The 16,941-nt window shown below is 35.9% G+C and overlaps 1 protein-coding gene across 1 annotated transcript; it reads right to left on the bottom strand.

The window, feature by feature from the left end:
• Positions 1–7,264: 7,264 nt before the first annotated feature.
• On the bottom strand, positions 7,265–14,602 carry LOC115454423 (odorant receptor 13a). Its single transcript, XM_037437528.1, has 9 exons — positions 14,235–14,602; positions 13,590–13,742; positions 11,665–11,853; positions 11,210–11,408; positions 10,485–10,581; positions 9,783–9,887; positions 9,389–9,477; positions 9,092–9,158; positions 7,265–7,400 (listed from the first exon to the last, which is right to left on the bottom strand). Exons 1-9 carry the CDS (start codon positions 14,488–14,490, stop codon positions 7,338–7,340), a joined length of 1,218 nt encoding a protein of 405 aa, XP_037293425.1. The 5' UTR covers positions 14,491–14,602; the 3' UTR covers positions 7,265–7,337.
• Between the last annotated feature and the right edge of the window lie 2,339 nt (positions 14,603–16,941).

Here is a 16,941-nt window from a genome sequence, read left to right on the forward strand (position 1 = left end):
AAACGCATATTCCCAACAAAGATGAGACTCCATAACTCCTTTCAGAAACGTCTAGAAACCAATAAACAGTTGCTCTCTGCCGGTTATTTGTATGAATCCTGCGATATTGCCTTCCTAGCTGCCAGAGGAATTTATTTAATAATTCAACCACTGATTGCATCTATAAAGCTGAGAGCGTTTCTGATGGGCGTGTTTAGAATTGTAAAGAGTCGTCAAAGTCTTAAACATGCTTGTGATGGAGTAAGGTTTCAGCAGACTCTAAGTAAGTATAAAATTTTATTTGATGGACATACATTTTTAAGGACATAAATGTCATGTACTTAGTATAATCAAATCGTTTAATTGATAAACACTAGAAAGCCCTAAAAAAAGTACAAGAACTAAAAAAGTATAGAACCGTTTTGCAGTCCAAGACCTCTTCGGACTTTATTTTAGATCTTTGTACTCTTATAAACCTCTCAGCAACATATGCAAGCCCTGAGGTGGTTATTGCGGCGAATGCTACAGCTCTTGCTGCCCCTATTTCACATTTGCTTCTTTAAGATTTGCTAGTATACAGTACTGATGTCGGCGCTTTCTAGTCCCTACAGCGAACCAAGGCGTGTGCAGCGGAGTTATCGAGTGTAGCGGTCATTTGAATTCCATGTTTGTTGTCAGTGCAATAGTCCCGGCATTTGAAAATAAACTATTAAAAGCGTAGGGTCATGTACTGCCTGTAACCTTCTCTATTCTACCTTAGTGTAAGATTGGAGCAACTATTATAGAAAAATAAAAAATACTTTCAAATATTGGAAAAAAAAGACTTAGCTCATTAAGATCGGCCACGCCGCCTAGATCCTGAGGGTTCTAATTCAAAGAAACGGTTAGGGAAACCACAGTTTACACAGAAACAGATAACATGCAATCCATTCTCGAATCATAATAATTTAAATCGGATTTTGGTGAAATAGTAGATGTTAGCAAATTATGGTAATAAATAATATGAATTTCTAGGAATACTGCTCACCACGACAAATAATAATTGATATATTATTATGTTCAATTAATTATTGTAAGTTGTAAAAGTAAAAACATTTCAAACATTATTTGCCAAAAGATAGAAATAAACTTCGTACATAAAACCTTAAATATATTTTTAAACGAACTTGAAAGAAAAACATTATTGAGTGGCATTTTATTTATAATCACAGGTATTTTTGTTTGAAAGACGTCGTCTTATATTAACAGACTTAACTAATATAAAAATGAATACTATATACCTACCATGTTCGCAATGTTTGTGTCTTGCTGAGATAAATGTAGACGTTACTATATTTTAGACTGGACACGAGGATTTCCTTGGTAAAATGCTAAGGCGCCGCATATACGCTGTCAAATTGTTTTCGTTGTCGCTTTAATTTCAGCAACCATTTTACAGTAGTGTAGTGTTTTATGACAAAATACATACAAGGCCCTATACTTCGAAATACCTTAAGTATACTTTGATGAAACAATCGCGCTATAAAACAGTATACATGAAGAGGATCAGCCCAGAAGTAGGACAGTAATCTCACTAATATAAAAAATGCGAAAGTTTTCGAAAATGTTTGAATGTTTGTTAGAAGTAAACGCACAAACAGCTGAACGGATTTGAATGAAACTTGGCACAGCGGTAAACCATGTGCTGATTAAACACATAGGCTACTTTTATTCAGGTAATTGTTCAATTGTTGAAAAAAAATTTTTTTTCAATGACATTTTTTGTAATAGATGGCGCTGGCGACTTACAAATGGCGTTATTGATCACTACAATAACATAGTTATTTCTTCTCACGCGAGCGAAGCCGCGACCAACATCAATAATTCACATCGGAATCTAGAGTAATCCTTCAAAATTATCAACAGACAGTGCAATTATGTCGTAAAATGTCACGATGTTATCAGGATAGCAACTCGGTATAAATTCCTGTCGGGTTTGCTGGAGGCGTGTCAGGAAGCGTGGGACGTCGTACACGCGGAAGCGCGTCAGACAACCCGAAAATGTCTACAGCAAATATTTTGCAACGGTGTTTTGTTATTGCTGTAAATTTTATTAAATGGTATGGAAGTGAGGTAAAGAAGGATTTAATGAGGCGAGACTGCAATTGATGTTTCTTTATCATCACAAGAGCTGTTACTCACCAAGATTATATTAGGATAAAAATCGTGATTCTGAGTATTTAAACAATGACATGGCAACATTAAAGATATACAAATAGATAACAAACGAAGATTAAAATCTTGTGATATCATAATTTAGATAATCCTCCAAAACCTTAACCTCAAATTTTTATTCAAACGCCAACTTGAATTTCCAGTTCACGTAGCATTGTTGAAATGTTAACAAAACAGGCGAGTAAAAATGACTCCCCTGATGCATATCACGGTAGATTACAACTTTATTGAAGTTGGCAATTAAGCAAGTTTCCAGCGGCCGCTTGTCGTAAACATTGTCAGAGTTTTAGCCGCTCCTGGCTATACCGAGTTTTTGGTTATAAAATTCACGCAGTCGAATGTAGAAGCGTTCATGTTTTCCTTGTAGACGGTTTTTTAATGAGACGCAGTGTGTTGTGTGCTTATGATTTCTAATGCTTACGCGAATGCTAGACATTAAGATTAAACTATTTTTCGGATTGTATCGCGGTTTTTATATTTTAATTTTCTCCCGACGTTTTGAAGACTTTGCAGTTCTCTGGAGGCAGTGGTATCTTGATTGAATAAATATCCAAAATTAATGTTTGCAGCATAGCTCTGCCACTCTTAATTTGTAAATTAGGAGTCATATGACTTATTAACTTTGTCAATTATAAGCATTATTTAGAACGTCCAGCTACACACTAGATCTATGTCAACGATATACTAGTAACAAGTATATTAATGAGCATTAGAGGAGCTAAGACTATTTAAAAACAAACTAAATTTTACATTGATTAACCCATTTAAATATTCAGTACTCTTAATCCACAACATTGACTGCATAATAAATGACCATTCCAAATCTAACGCAACAGAAACAAATATTAATAAAGGTAAATATTTAATCAAGTTTTAAATTGGTAATATCATAAAGCCGGGAATACAAAATACATTTAAACAAAAGCCACTAGCGGTTTGAAACCGCGCGGAAACGTTTATCAAAACTAAAAGCTCGGCACAAATATGAATTTAAGTCGATCGGAAAATTGTTCTAGTGTTTAAAGTGAAATGGAAAATTTCGAATTAATACGAACTCATGGGCAATGCTCTAGAGGCCCGGCGTGCGAGCCGCACTTACGGGCCGTTCTGGATTTGCGCGGTTATAAAAGTTCCATGTGAATTACTGCAGTTCGTACGAAGTGTATTGAATATTTTATTGAAGTATTCACGTTCTTTTCTAGACAATTCAAGGTATAAAGGTATGTCTGAACAATATTCAAAAGCGATAAAATCGTATTTGTATTTCTTCTTTGTTTATTTTCTATTTTTGACGTGTCTAGCTCTAGTATCATTCTTAGTAAGAACATGAAATATTAACAACTTCTTTGCGCTATTTTACTATTGACAGCATCTGTGCTTGACTTCAAACGACGTCGGTACCAGCCAGTCTTTCTAGATAATCATGAGAAATTGTTTAAGTTGAATAACCAGAAGCGAATAAGTTTGTAGACTTAATATTTTATAGCATAGAAGGCTCGGTACCTTGGAAGTACGTTAAGCCGTCGCAGCTCTCCTCCGAGTGAAATTAGAATCGTCTCGAAGTTTATATTACATCTAGTTCTAGATGTAAGTTCTTACGATATCTTTGTTAATATTCTTCTTGATTCATGTCCTATTGTTTTAATAAAGGGTTGATGTTTTACCGTCATTTTTAATAAACAATCTCGATGACCTTTTTCAATCTATTTCAAAAATGGATCAGTCAGAATAAAGTTTTTATTGACATACTTACAAATGAATTATTTTGATTGGTTCATTCTCGGAATAGAATTGAAGATTGAGATTGGGTGCGCTTATTGAAAACGGCTGTTAGACGTTTTTATATAAATAAATGAAACTAGCAAACCGCTTACATTCATTACGATTGCTTGTAAACATTAGTAACATAATTCAACTGAATTATACGTTATAATACTGGAATTAAACTGCACTCCACATCCTCAACATTTGATTTTAAGTCTTACTGTGTGATTACAATAGGTCTAATGTGTGTCAAATCAGAATTTAATATTGCTTAGATAATGCTTGACGGCAGTACATTGCGTTGGTACCTATCGTCTTGCATACGAAACACCTATTACGTTAGTGGAAAACAGGAAAGGTACCTTATATTATATAGATATAAGTATACACATACGGTAGTTCATACAAACGAACCATATATCTGGTACATATCTGGCGACTAACTAAGGTGCCGTTGAAGTATTACGTAATGCAATTTTTGAAGATTTTTGACCCCCCTTCCCGCGCCTGTAACGCAACATAACGTTTCACAAGAGCCCCCCTCCCTCCAAATTATGTAATACTTGAACGGCCCCTAACGCATTGCAAGGACTTATCAAATCGATTTGATACTGACAAGAATCCTTTTTATAGTTCACGAGGTATAAAAACATTAACTGACCAAGGGTAAACGAAGCGTTGGCCCTTCCTTCCCAAGGGAGTCGTAAGTGCCGATTCCGAACGTCCTTCTACTCACATTTTCCTTGCTTAGTCAGCTCGTCATCCCTTTGTGCCGTTGTTTTTCTGACAGGTTGGGATGGCGTAGTTGAGGTTTAAACGTACTTGTCATTTTGAGGAATGGTATAATTTGCCAATGTGAAACAGATCAGGGTTGAAGTACATTACTGAGTTCGACGTAATTGCATCGACTGGCGAACGGTAATCATTTCTATCTGGACACTACACTTACTATTAGAAGCCGTGAAGTAATTTTGCCAAGCACGAATAAAAAATAAAGATAATATAGTGGTGTCGTAGATAGAGCGTATAATGATATTAATACATATCAAATAAGATATTATCTGCCTTCCTCTATGCGATAAATAATGGACGTTCTTAACTACATATTTCATGAACCTGAAATTCGCATAAAAATTAACAACAGGGCAGAACTCTTATTCTATGTTTCATCTTTCTTTCACCATATCAACTCTACTTCGACGTCGAAACTTAGGTTTAGTATCTTTTAAGTTTATTTCCTAAAATCGAACTTGTTCTACATGATCAGACCCTCATTTTATATCAATACCAAACAGAGTTACGTCACAACTTCCTACTTTACCAGCGTTTACCCAGGGTCCGTAGCGGAATCGACGAAAATACGATGAACCTTATTTACATAAATGAGGGATAAAGAAAGGTCACACAAACGGCCGCCATTCGTCATTCTTACTTCAGTCAATTTTGTTAACGCTATATGTAAATACCTTTATCCCGAAGACCTTACTATGAGTAACAACTGAGTAAATATTAGTTTAATCTATACTAATGTTATAAAACTGAAGAGATTGTTTGAACGCGCTAATATCAGGAACTACTAAACCGATTTTGATTTTGTTTCACTAATAGGAAGCTATATTATTTCTGAGTGCTATAGGCTAGGTACTTTTTTTCGCGGAAATACTATTTACTCATTCGGAGCCGCAGGCAAAAGCTAGTATTTTATAAAAATGGAGTTTTTTTAGGTGAAGTTTAATAATAAATTCGCTTAAAACATCCTTATTAGCCTAGCGTTTGTGAGCTTATATTGTTAACCGTTTAGGATTTTATGTCCCAATTGTAGAAAAATGTCTTAGACTTTGTCAGTTTGAGAGAAGTTGAGCTGTTCGGAATTAAAATTTATTTCTAATTGGCGCTAGGATATATATCATAGGACAGTTGATATGTGCTCAGCAAGTGTGGTTGTTCCAATTGCGTCCCTACGTATCTATTCAAGGACAAAAGCGTGAGCATATATTGGTGGACAGCCCGGGTGACGTTGTTGTACTGCAGGGGCGGTAAGGCAGCGATCTGAGGTCCTGGGTTCGAATCCCGGGTCGGTCAAAGTAATATTTAGGTTTTTCTGGGACTCCGGGCTGATACTGATATCAGCCCGGAGTCTGAAATTTACGCTCGATATAGCGATAGACTCGCCCCCTATCACATCATGGGACGCAACACACTTGGCTTAAAGTAGGTGTCCTGGTTGCGCCTCTGCATACCAATTCGGGGATTAATGCGTGAGGTGTGTGTGCATTTATTGGTGAAAGTACTTCGACAACACTTCGAGAACGTACCACTAGTACTGGCTTCGCTAAAACTATCGTTTGTGTTACGCAGGCTGTATCAATTTTTGATAGAGCTGTGTGAATATTTGTATGAAATAGGACGTCTATTTCAGCTTTATTCGAATGGTTTGGATCCGCGATATTATTTTACGCAATCTTACTGATGTGGAGAAGTTGATATGTCAGGTTTTCGACGCAGGATAGTAAAATATGAATTTGGATTTCAACGGGTTTATGAACATTTATGATGTGCCTCTCGTTGATCTATTATAATACTTGATAATCGTGGCAGGATATGAAACTATACAATATGTATAGGCTTACCATCCCCAGGTTCTTGCCGGTTCTTCTCTGGTGAGAACTGCTTTCTGAACTAGTGGTAGAGTTAATATTGACGAAATCCAAATAATGTATAACATTTTATAGGTTTAAAAAAATTATATCATGCCATTTCATATTTAATGGTTGACCTACGCTTCTTCTGAATTAGGGACGAAAAAATGTGATTTAAAACCAACTATACCATCATTTATTTGAAAATGACAAGTTTCTACTCCTTTTCGTAATTCCTTGTCAAAACTTCGGTAGACATACGCACACATTACTTAGTTTCAAGGCCTACCTTCCGATCATATTTGTCAGAACTAGGGACCAGGCAAACACTTATCCAATTTTGCATACTTCACATCCGTCCAAAGTAGTTTTCACAGCACAAATGCCTAATAGATGTATTAGATATATATTTTATCAAGCATTATTATATACCAATATTTATATACTAGGTCTGCTTGCTGCTCCGCTCGTGTATACTTTACGAAAAGCAAGTCCTTTGTTATTCTATTTGATCAAAGTAATGTATGTTAATCCAGGACCTAGTCTTTGTGTCAACTTTAACCCGAGATTTTTACGTGAATGCACGATCAAAAGCTAGTATAACACCATTAATTCCTCCCTTTATTTTCCAAGTCCAACTGCGGTTTGCAAAAACAATATTACTGTTCAATTTTATTTATTCACTACATTACATTTGCACATATTTAATTATTGAACCGTGCACATAAATTGGCTTGCCAATTAATTTTCTTCTCCATACACTGTGTTCATTAGTGAAAAATATGACCATGTAGTGCTCATTACCTGGAAAACCAATTGCATATTGTAATAACGAATAACAATAAATTATATTAAGGTTTACGTAATAACCGCTATTGAGAGGAGATTGGGTCAGTGACGCATGGCCAGTATTCAGAGATGCAATTTAGTTTCGCTCTGTATATTAGCTGAGACGGTGTTTAATTAAGGTCAGAGGATCTACTTCGAAAAACGAAATCCGTAGTTTCGGATGACGGATCGTACGTTTTACTACGAAGTGTTACGGTGTCGATCCGTTTATTGCAATATTTCAGACATGGAATTTGTAAGCACTTATAGGGTTTCGCCATCACTTTTTAAAACCATCTGCGAGGACAAACTGCCACTACTTCCTCAAAAAAATACGGGGAATTGATCCTACTACCTAGATAAGCTACAGAACGGTGACGGATCCGAAGTAATTTGGTAGTATAGTTAAATCCGAAGTTCGTCGTTTCTTCGTTTCGGACCGACGACGTGTCGACGTTCGTTTTTCGAAGTAGACCCTCAGTATCTTAAGATAGCCGCTATTTAATAAACCGATATTAACACCAGCTCAAATGATATCTTAAGTCACAGCGTGCGACGGATTTTGATAGTTGAGTTCTATAGTCGGGGTGGGTCAGCTTCAATAAGAGTCTATTTATTACAGCGTAAACTTTAATGCACTTAACAATTAACACTTTTACATAAGTACACTCGCGCGCCATGGACTACGTGACTCTCTCGGTGGCGCGCAGGCTCACCCCATTGGTCGGGAAGACGTCACGTGCGGCGCCTGGATACACCTTGTTTCGGATACTCACCGTTACGAGGTGTATCGTGCAGGCAACGTACCGCGACCTATACGGACGGGGAGTCTGCTACTAGTCACCGCTATAGTTCTGTATTAAAAAGCGCCGAATCAGCTAAGAACAAGCTCTTGAAAGACTGCTTGAGCTTTGTTTATTAAATAGTTAAATACATATAAGACTACTTGTGATCCTATTTAAAGGTGAGATTGATTTATTGATGCGGCACTTAGACTTCAGAGAGGTGATCGTATGGTAAATAAAAATACGCCACTAAAATAGTCCTATTTTACGACCTTTAAAACAAAATTGTAAAACCTATTACAATATTCCCTTAACAAGTGATGTCATAATAACCACGCAGACGTCAACAAGAAGAAAGCTGCTAGGCAATATGTTGACAATGTTTACGCGATGCAACAAAATGTCATTTTACATCAACTAACCGATTCTTGCAACTCCGTACTCTCTAATATGTTTACCAATTTGAACGACACTTGCACTCAGAGAAGTTTTTAGAGTAACCGAACAATTTATACCATATAAGAATTTTAACGGGTGAAGTGGCAAGCTCAGGTACTTTTTTTATTGCTTTGAGTGACGAGACGAGCTTGCCGTTCGCCTGATGGTAAGCGAAACGACCGCCCATAAACAGTAGAAGCACCATCCAACACCTTGAATTACAAAGTATTGTTTGGTATCTACTGCGGTCGCCGTCCTGACAATTAATATTGACACTGGTTACAATGTCCTTCAAACCGGAGCACAACTGTGACTACACACTGCTGGTTGGCGGCAGAAATAGACATTGCGGTGGTACCTACCCAAGCGTACTCTGGCGTATGAGAAACCTACCACCAGTAAACAGGTTAGTTTGAAGAAAGTCAGGTCTAGAAATATACTTACTTTAGTAAACATGTTTAGCGTGATGGTGGCATATTTTAATGAAGTCAAGCAACATGGCTTTTGTGATCTGTGAACAAAGTCCCAAATTAATTATCTAAATTGCGGTGTTCTGTGACAAAGGGTCGATAATCATTCGGCTTAGTAACTAACAGTTTATAAAGAGCCTGAGGAAATATATTAATAGTTTAGACAATTTGGATAAACGAGGGTTGATTTTTTATATCAAAAAGTTTATATTGGTAGCGTAGTCGGTAGTTTTTCATATCGACGATTTGGGAAAATAGAATATTGTCTTACCTCTTAATGACAAACCAGATTGTTTTTTGGAAATATTTATCACCCTTGTACCATTGGATTTCGTAAGCCGTGTTACCTATTCCAATACTCTGAAATATAGAATTCTTTTTAGAAAAGTCCCCCAAACTGAAAACTACATATACAATCTGATTAAGGCCGTAAGGTTGATTGCGGATAATAAAAAAAAAAACAAAATCATTACTCAAAGAAACTACAAAATACGCAAATGTGGGTCAGTATCAGTCTATGCATATCTGATTCCAAACAAGACTGCATTATATTATTACTTATGTCTGTTGGCAAGGAATAATCATCTCGCTTTAGTCGATGACCGATGATCTATCTAAACATCACTTTGTCACATTATCTTGACTGTATCTCAAAAAACTGTTACCTCAGCCATAAGAAGTTCTCCTGAATAGCAGAGATATAGCACGAACGTCAATGAAGAACACACAGCAACGTAATTATTGGCCATGTACGTTGGCCCTCGGGCGAACTGAAATAGTTTTTTTGTAAAAAAATTGCTATGTTTTATGTGACTTTATGAAGGCTGAAGAAGATGAAAAAACTACAGATAACATAGCCAAAATTGATATATTCGTTGCATATAATGTACCACATAACCAAATTAACGTAAAACAAGAAACGAAAAGAGGCCTATGTTTATTAGTGGACTTCATGTGGCTGATGATTATAATGGATGAACTCGATTGTTTATTTTCTGCATGAGAACGATACTGATCAGAACGTATAAGATTGTCAGCAATTTTATCCAGAACTATGAAGTACTGACACTACTGGTCTCTACTCTCTTCAGTCCTATTGTAATTACTAATAATTTCATTGTTTATAATGTCCTCAAATTGTTATAATGTCAGTATTCCTTGCTGTTATATGGCAGAGTTAAAATAATTGATAGACTTATCCAGAGGGACCCTTGCATACAAAAAATCTAGATATAATTATAGGTAGATTTCTTCTTTATATACTAATTACGTTACTTATCAAGTAGTAATTGTATTCATTTCAGGAAGATAGCTTCTGCTCATAATGACTTTAAAGCATAAAAGTGATTACTATTGAATTAACTTACTTGTCCTGCGTATCTGAAGAAGCAAGTGGTAATGCCAACAAAAAACAAATCTATGAATACTATTGGATTGAAGATTTCGTCTAGTTGGCGACCCAACCTGGCAACGTTAAAAAAAGGATATAATTTGTAAAAGGAAAAAATACAATCACGCCAACACCTTTGCTAATGCAGGTCTATTTGACTTTTATTGAAAAGTTTTGGGTTTTAGGATTATTTTTAATGGTTCAAAAATCCCTCTCCTACCTTATCTCTACTCTTTTCAATTTAGGCAGCACACTTAGATTCTTATGATGATATGGATATAAATATGCGAACTGGAGATTACGTAACTTCAGGTGGTCCAATTGCTTATTTATTGGCCTCTGTTGTGAAGAGACTAAATTAATTAAAAACAGTACATATATAGCATTAACCCTTTTACACTCACATATCGTCTACTATGTTTAGCCCCATGTAATGGAGGAGCGAGTTGAACGGAAAAGCCCCTTATCATTGCCCAACGTGGGGTTTGAATTCAAGACCATATTCAAAAGTAACACAGCTTGACCAAGACAACTACATCATCGATGCAGTCCAATTTTTTTAAATAAACTCAGCTCATGTAATAAAGTACCAAGAAACAACTCAAAATATTACTTAAACTGATTGCAATCCAATCCTACTAATATCTAACGGTTACGAAGACCAGACAACAATAGGGAGCAATATTAAAGAATCCAATTCACTCGATTAATCTCTGATGGCTTTTCACAAAGTCGGTTATTGTGTACTCTTCATTTCTGTGTTCAGCCAACGTATCACATTTATTTTCAGGCTTCAATTGCAACAAATCTTCTCGAAGTAAAGCGAACTCTATCCCTAGCATTGCGCAAAACGTTATCGGGAATAGCTCAGCTCCCACGTAGATGAATACGCAGATGTACACTGGGGAAAAAAATATAATATTTAAATAAATTATTTTTAGTGGTAGAATAATTGTATCGGCCGTGACCTCGACCATGATGGCCCACGTATGTCGCATTCTAGGATCAGCTTGTGTATTATGCCTGGTTTTAAACCGGTCGGCATAATTACGTTAATAAGCGAAGGATTCTCATGCCTCATTTATCGAAACTATCTGGTCGCCACTTCATTTATTATCAGATGGGCTTTCCCAAGCCTGCGTTATAAACACACTTACCGCATGTAAACTGAATGATATAAATCAGTAAGTAGGAGATCCAATTGTTGGTGGCGTTAAGCGGATAGCTTCCGTAGATAGGCAAGAGGAACTCACACTCTTCCATCAGTATGAACTTTCGGACCAAAGTCTCCACTAGGGGCGAGATGAGGTATTGAAATGTACCTATGATGCTAACCCAATGGAGCACTGCAACGATAATATTACTTAATAATTTTTTTGTTTTTACATATTGCGCCAGCCCTAAATTTGAGTGGTAGGAAGAAAGAAGTGTTTTTTATCTATATATGCCGCTATAATTATTGTTATGTACATGTAAAGCTGAAAACTTTAATTGTTTTGTTTTACACATCTCTACTCAACTATTCAGATACACAGCATTACGCCTTTCTACTTAATATCTTTAGTTCGTGATTTTAAGTCTATTTAAATCTTTTGGAAGATATATTTTTTATATTCCTTTTAGATTTAGCATAAGCTTGAAAGATCAAAGGTTAAGAAAATAAAGTGCACTCGATAAAGTCTCAAAACACGCTCGACTTATGCCGATAAGAATGATGGAAATTTGTAACAAAATATTTTATTAACAACTAGCTTCCGCCCGCAGCTTCGCCCGCGTGGATTTCGGGTTTCAAAAATGGAGAAGGTGCTCAATTTGTCGGGATGTTTTTTAATTTATGGTGGTGTGCAGGTGGTCCGATTGTCCGGTCAGGGTCTGATGATGGGATCCTGGTGAAATCGAAGGAACTTTTAACCATTAAGGTTGCACACGAAATGACGGAAGCTTAAAAATGGAGTAACTTCTCCCGTTTTCCCAACATTTTCCATCACTGCTATGCTCCTATTAATTGTAGCGTGATGAAAAGTATACTATAACCAGCTCAGGAGTATGAAAAATAATTGTACCAAGTTAAGTTAAAATCCGTCGAGTAGTTTTTGTTTCTATAACGGTTATACAGACAGACAGACAAAAATTTTACTAATTGCATTTTTGGCATGAGTATCGATCCCTAATCACCCCCAGTTATTTTGGAAATATATTTCATGTACAGAATTGACCTCTCTACAGATTTATTATAAGTATAGATATGCAAAAGTAGCTCAAAAATTGTCCATAACGAAAACATGCATTTTAAAGTAAAACAAAAGAAATAATATCGTGAAGCCAACCAAATAACTAATGATATGTTAAATTTTGTGACTGTTCAATTTAGTCGGGTCCGCGATATCACTTTTGTTGAGTTTCAGAACGCGACATTACATTATTATATTCTGTGCTCCAACGCACACTGCTTTCATGTTAGGAACACACCTACATTGCTTAGACAACAGTGAACTTTATACAATAGCAATAAAGCTCAAATTGACTCTACGTATTAGTTAGAAAACGTTTGTATGGGAAATAGAAAAATGCTGTTTTGAGGATTTTCCCGGCAATTATTCGATTTTTTCTCACCTTTTAAACCTTCCCTAGACCTCCACGAATAATTCAAGACCAAGATAAGATAAATCCGTTCAGCCGTTCTCGAGTTTTAGCAAGACTAACGAACAGCAATTCATTTTTATATATATAGATTTACGATAATGATTGTCTTCTCCATTTAATTTTATTTCTTACAAAGTACCTTATTTTATTACATAGCCATTTCATTATATATCTATTTTTATAATTTAGTTTAGAAGTGATCCAACTCCCGATGTTAGTGGTGGGATATACCGAATCAGTAAATGGAAAATCGACCACGAGCCATTAGCTCGTCCTAATGAATCGCGTGCCAGGATCAGCCGAGGTGCGTTCATAAAAGATCGCTCGAAAAGATAACCATGTAGCAAATATAACCGCTACCACAAATTACATGAACGTATCTAAATGTTCATATACTTAATTGATGTTATTGTGATTAAGCAGATGACTTGGCACTTACGTGAGTTACAGAAATTTATCTTCTTAAGAAGTTCGGTCTTCTTGTAATTTTGCTTTTTTGTGATACCCTTTGTTTTCCACAACTCTCCCAGTTCTTTTAACATGCCCGTTATCTGTGCCATTTGTGGGATGACGACACATGCCTTTAGTATTGCTGTAACATTATAGCAACGGTAGCTTTACCGATAAAGATGGAAACGCAGTCGACGAGCTGTGAAGTCATGCACATGCATACAGATCTGTGGGTGGTTCGATTGGAAAATGGACAAGTCACAGTAGAAGGATCATCAATTCTAATATCTTGGACATATGTTAAACGTAAATGTAGACTCTGCTGAACGGGTTGGTGTTATTTGGATGAAATTTGGTACACGGAGAGACCATGTGCTGCATTAACACATAGGCTACTTTTAATCCAAGTAATTTGCATCTATGAGAAATTAATGGATTAATTATTAGATTCTTTAAATAGAAGTCGTTGACGTCATAAAGATGACGCGTACAGATAGGATCGCTACAGGGTTTTTGGAACATTTGCAGGAAAGGCTTTTCATGTGGGTGAAGCCGGGGCAACATTTATTTATTATATAAACCCTAAATCATATCACAAAGAAGTTTGGGAAACAATATATATTGAATGACATACCTTGAGTCGATACTAATATAGGTGGTAGTAAATAAGCAACAAGAAAAATCTGTTTCTGCGACAACAAATCACAAGCATGAATAACAGAGGTGGTGTAGAACAAAGCGATGCTGGGAATAATGAGAAAAAATTTCCAATACTTCGAGAACTTCGATTCATCATCAGTGAAAAACCTTATGTTACCACGGCGTAAGAAACTGACGCTGGGTGCAAAGGCGGTTACTAAATCTGAAGGATAATTGTCTACCGCTTCCATTGGTATTTCGTTTTAAGATATTTTACTGTTCAATTCAACACCAGGTACCCTGTAAAGTGAAACTTTAGACCACAAATTTTAATTAGCCTTTAAATTGGTACTGGTTTTGTTCAATTGTGACTTTGTTTACCTGTCTAGCTTTATAAGGAATTGAAGACGCTTTATGTTTGTCTTTATTTTTCATTCCAAAGACAGGTTTTAAAATAATTATTGGGGCGGCAAATGGCGGGTTTGTTTGTATTGCAGGGTGGAATCAGATTGTATACTATTAATTCGATGACACCGTGGGTAATTTTTTAAAATAGTAGTTTCGGCTTTAATAGTTTTTGTAGGGTTCTGTTTGATTTTAAGGCTAGAAAGATAGGGAAGGTGCTGGATAAAATTTGTAAGTTTTTGGAGGGTCAAAAGATTCCTATGTTATAAATTTGGGTGCTGATTGAATGGACTATTAAGCTATTGGAAAGCAAACTCGTGTCAACAAAATGATAAAAAGAAAACGTTTATAATTAGTATTAATAAAAATATGATGTCGCCAACCTGACGTGCATAAGAGTTATTTTAACCTTGACTCCGCTGAGTTCTTTTGCGACGCCCTTATGAATAAATAATGATTGTAGAAAGTAGGTCACGCGAATTTTGTTATATACACATAACAAATGAGATGATATGAAATGGAGATCAAATAAGTTTTAAAGGCAGTTTATCATCAGTAACCCACTCCCAGTAGATATTTTAATTTATTCCACTCATGGAACTTGAATGAAACTATTTAAAAGTTATGACGGTTTATGACGTAACAGCGCCTGGTGATATATAACTCGTCTAGAGAGATGAATTTACAAAAATCCTTTCTTACGGCCGTTTTATATAACCTATCTTCATTTGTTTTATTTAACTTATCTTAATCTTTGTTCGATCCCGAAAGTGAATAAAGTAGATTACCTGTTTTTTATACGTGCAAATTAACTCCTATGCATCTGATGGTAAGTGGAGTGGACTCCAATAGAATGTCGACTGACGAGAAATGTGTACCCTCGACAGTCGACATAACTGTGCCTGTTAGAACCACATATACACAGGCTGATCCCGGATTGCAACGCACTTACAGAGGCCACTATGGCGGGTTTTGTTTGTGTTACTACATTTGTGTACGGTGTACATGGTATATCTGGGCGGATATAAACTATATCGTACCACCAGCACATGTTTATAATTTTTTATATACTAAGTTTCGCTTTTATATGATGTGTAATGGTAAATAGCGGGATGTGATATAATTTGCATCGACCCCAAATAGTAGGTTACCAGGAAGTGTTTATACATATGTAATCGTTTGAAGGTCTGTTTGTATTCACGCTTAGTATGTTAATAACGGGAACAGAGCAGAATTCCTATTGAGGTTAACCAGTTTGTGCGTTTCAATAATATAAAGCAAATTAAACTGACAAATTGTTACTGTGACTCGGTAGCGTAGATGTGGTACGATTCGACTGTAGTCCTAATGTTTTGGGTTCGTTCTCCAGGTTGGACAAAGTGATATTGGATTTATACTCAGTATTAGCACGAAGTCTGGAATTTGTGCCTGATATGGCTCGCCTTCAGCATATTTCGTCACATGATGTGATAGAAATCACATCATGTGACGAAATATGCTCGGCGGAAAGTGGGGGTACAAGTTGCAGCTCGGTCTAACTTTTTGGGGATAGAAGCTATGAGTGTGTTTCCTTAAGTCTAAAACATTCAATAGGACTGATTTTTATAAACTAATTATTTATTATTATAATTCCTCCTTCGAGGAGAAAACTTAGAGTGTGTCTCACAGTTTTAATAAGGCTGACTTCTAGTAATTCAACCGGCAAAAATAAATAATAATCAATGTTAAAAAAGAAAAACAAATGGGTAACTACTTAAGAACTTATTAAAAATTGTATTGTCAATTTCTCAAGAGGAATAATAAACTTAAAGGTAACAACAGAAACAATACAAGACGTCTGAAGAAACCTGCGAATATATTGCAATAGAGTAGAAATAGACAGTACAACGACTTGCTTCGTAGCACTTAACAAAAAATACCAGATTGCTATTGTGCTGTATTTAGGGGAAAAAATTAAAATTAAATAAATTGGTAAAAGGTAACAACAGAAACAATACAAGACGTCTGAAGAAACCTGCGAATATATTGCAATAGAGTAGAAATAGACAGTACAACGACTTGCTTAGTAGCACTTAACAAAAAATACCAGATTGCTATTGTGCTGTATTTAGGGGAAAAAATAAAAATTAAATAAATTGGTAAGTTACTCTTTATTATGAAAGTAAAATTTAAAAATTATTTAATGGATCTAAAGAACATCAATGTGTATAACTATATTAAAAAAAAAATGCATCACCCTCCGATGACTATGTTCAATACCTAAGGATTCAAAGTGGGAAATCTCCTCATGCATCTGG

This window comes from Manduca sexta, chromosome 11 (assembly GCF_014839805.1).
Source record: "Manduca sexta isolate Smith_Timp_Sample1 chromosome 11, JHU_Msex_v1.0, whole genome shotgun sequence".
NCBI lineage: Eukaryota > Metazoa > Arthropoda > Insecta > Lepidoptera > Sphingidae > Manduca > Manduca sexta.

What these genes read in the sequence shown, in the direction of transcription:
- LOC115454423 (XM_037437528.1), bottom strand. Translation starts at nt 14,490, where the DNA reads ATGGAAGCGGTAGACAATTATCCTTCAGATTTAGTAACCGCCTTTGCA. An exon ending in GATAAATTTCTGTAACTCAC is followed by an intron (nt 11,854 to 13,589) that starts GTAAGTGCCAAG and finishes TTATCGTTGCAG; the next exon opens with TGCTCCATTGGGTTAGCATC. An exon ending in CGCTAAACATGTTTACTAAA is followed by an intron (nt 7,401 to 9,091) that starts GTAAGTATATTT and finishes TTGGTTTTCCAG; the next exon opens with GTAATGAGCACTACATGGTC.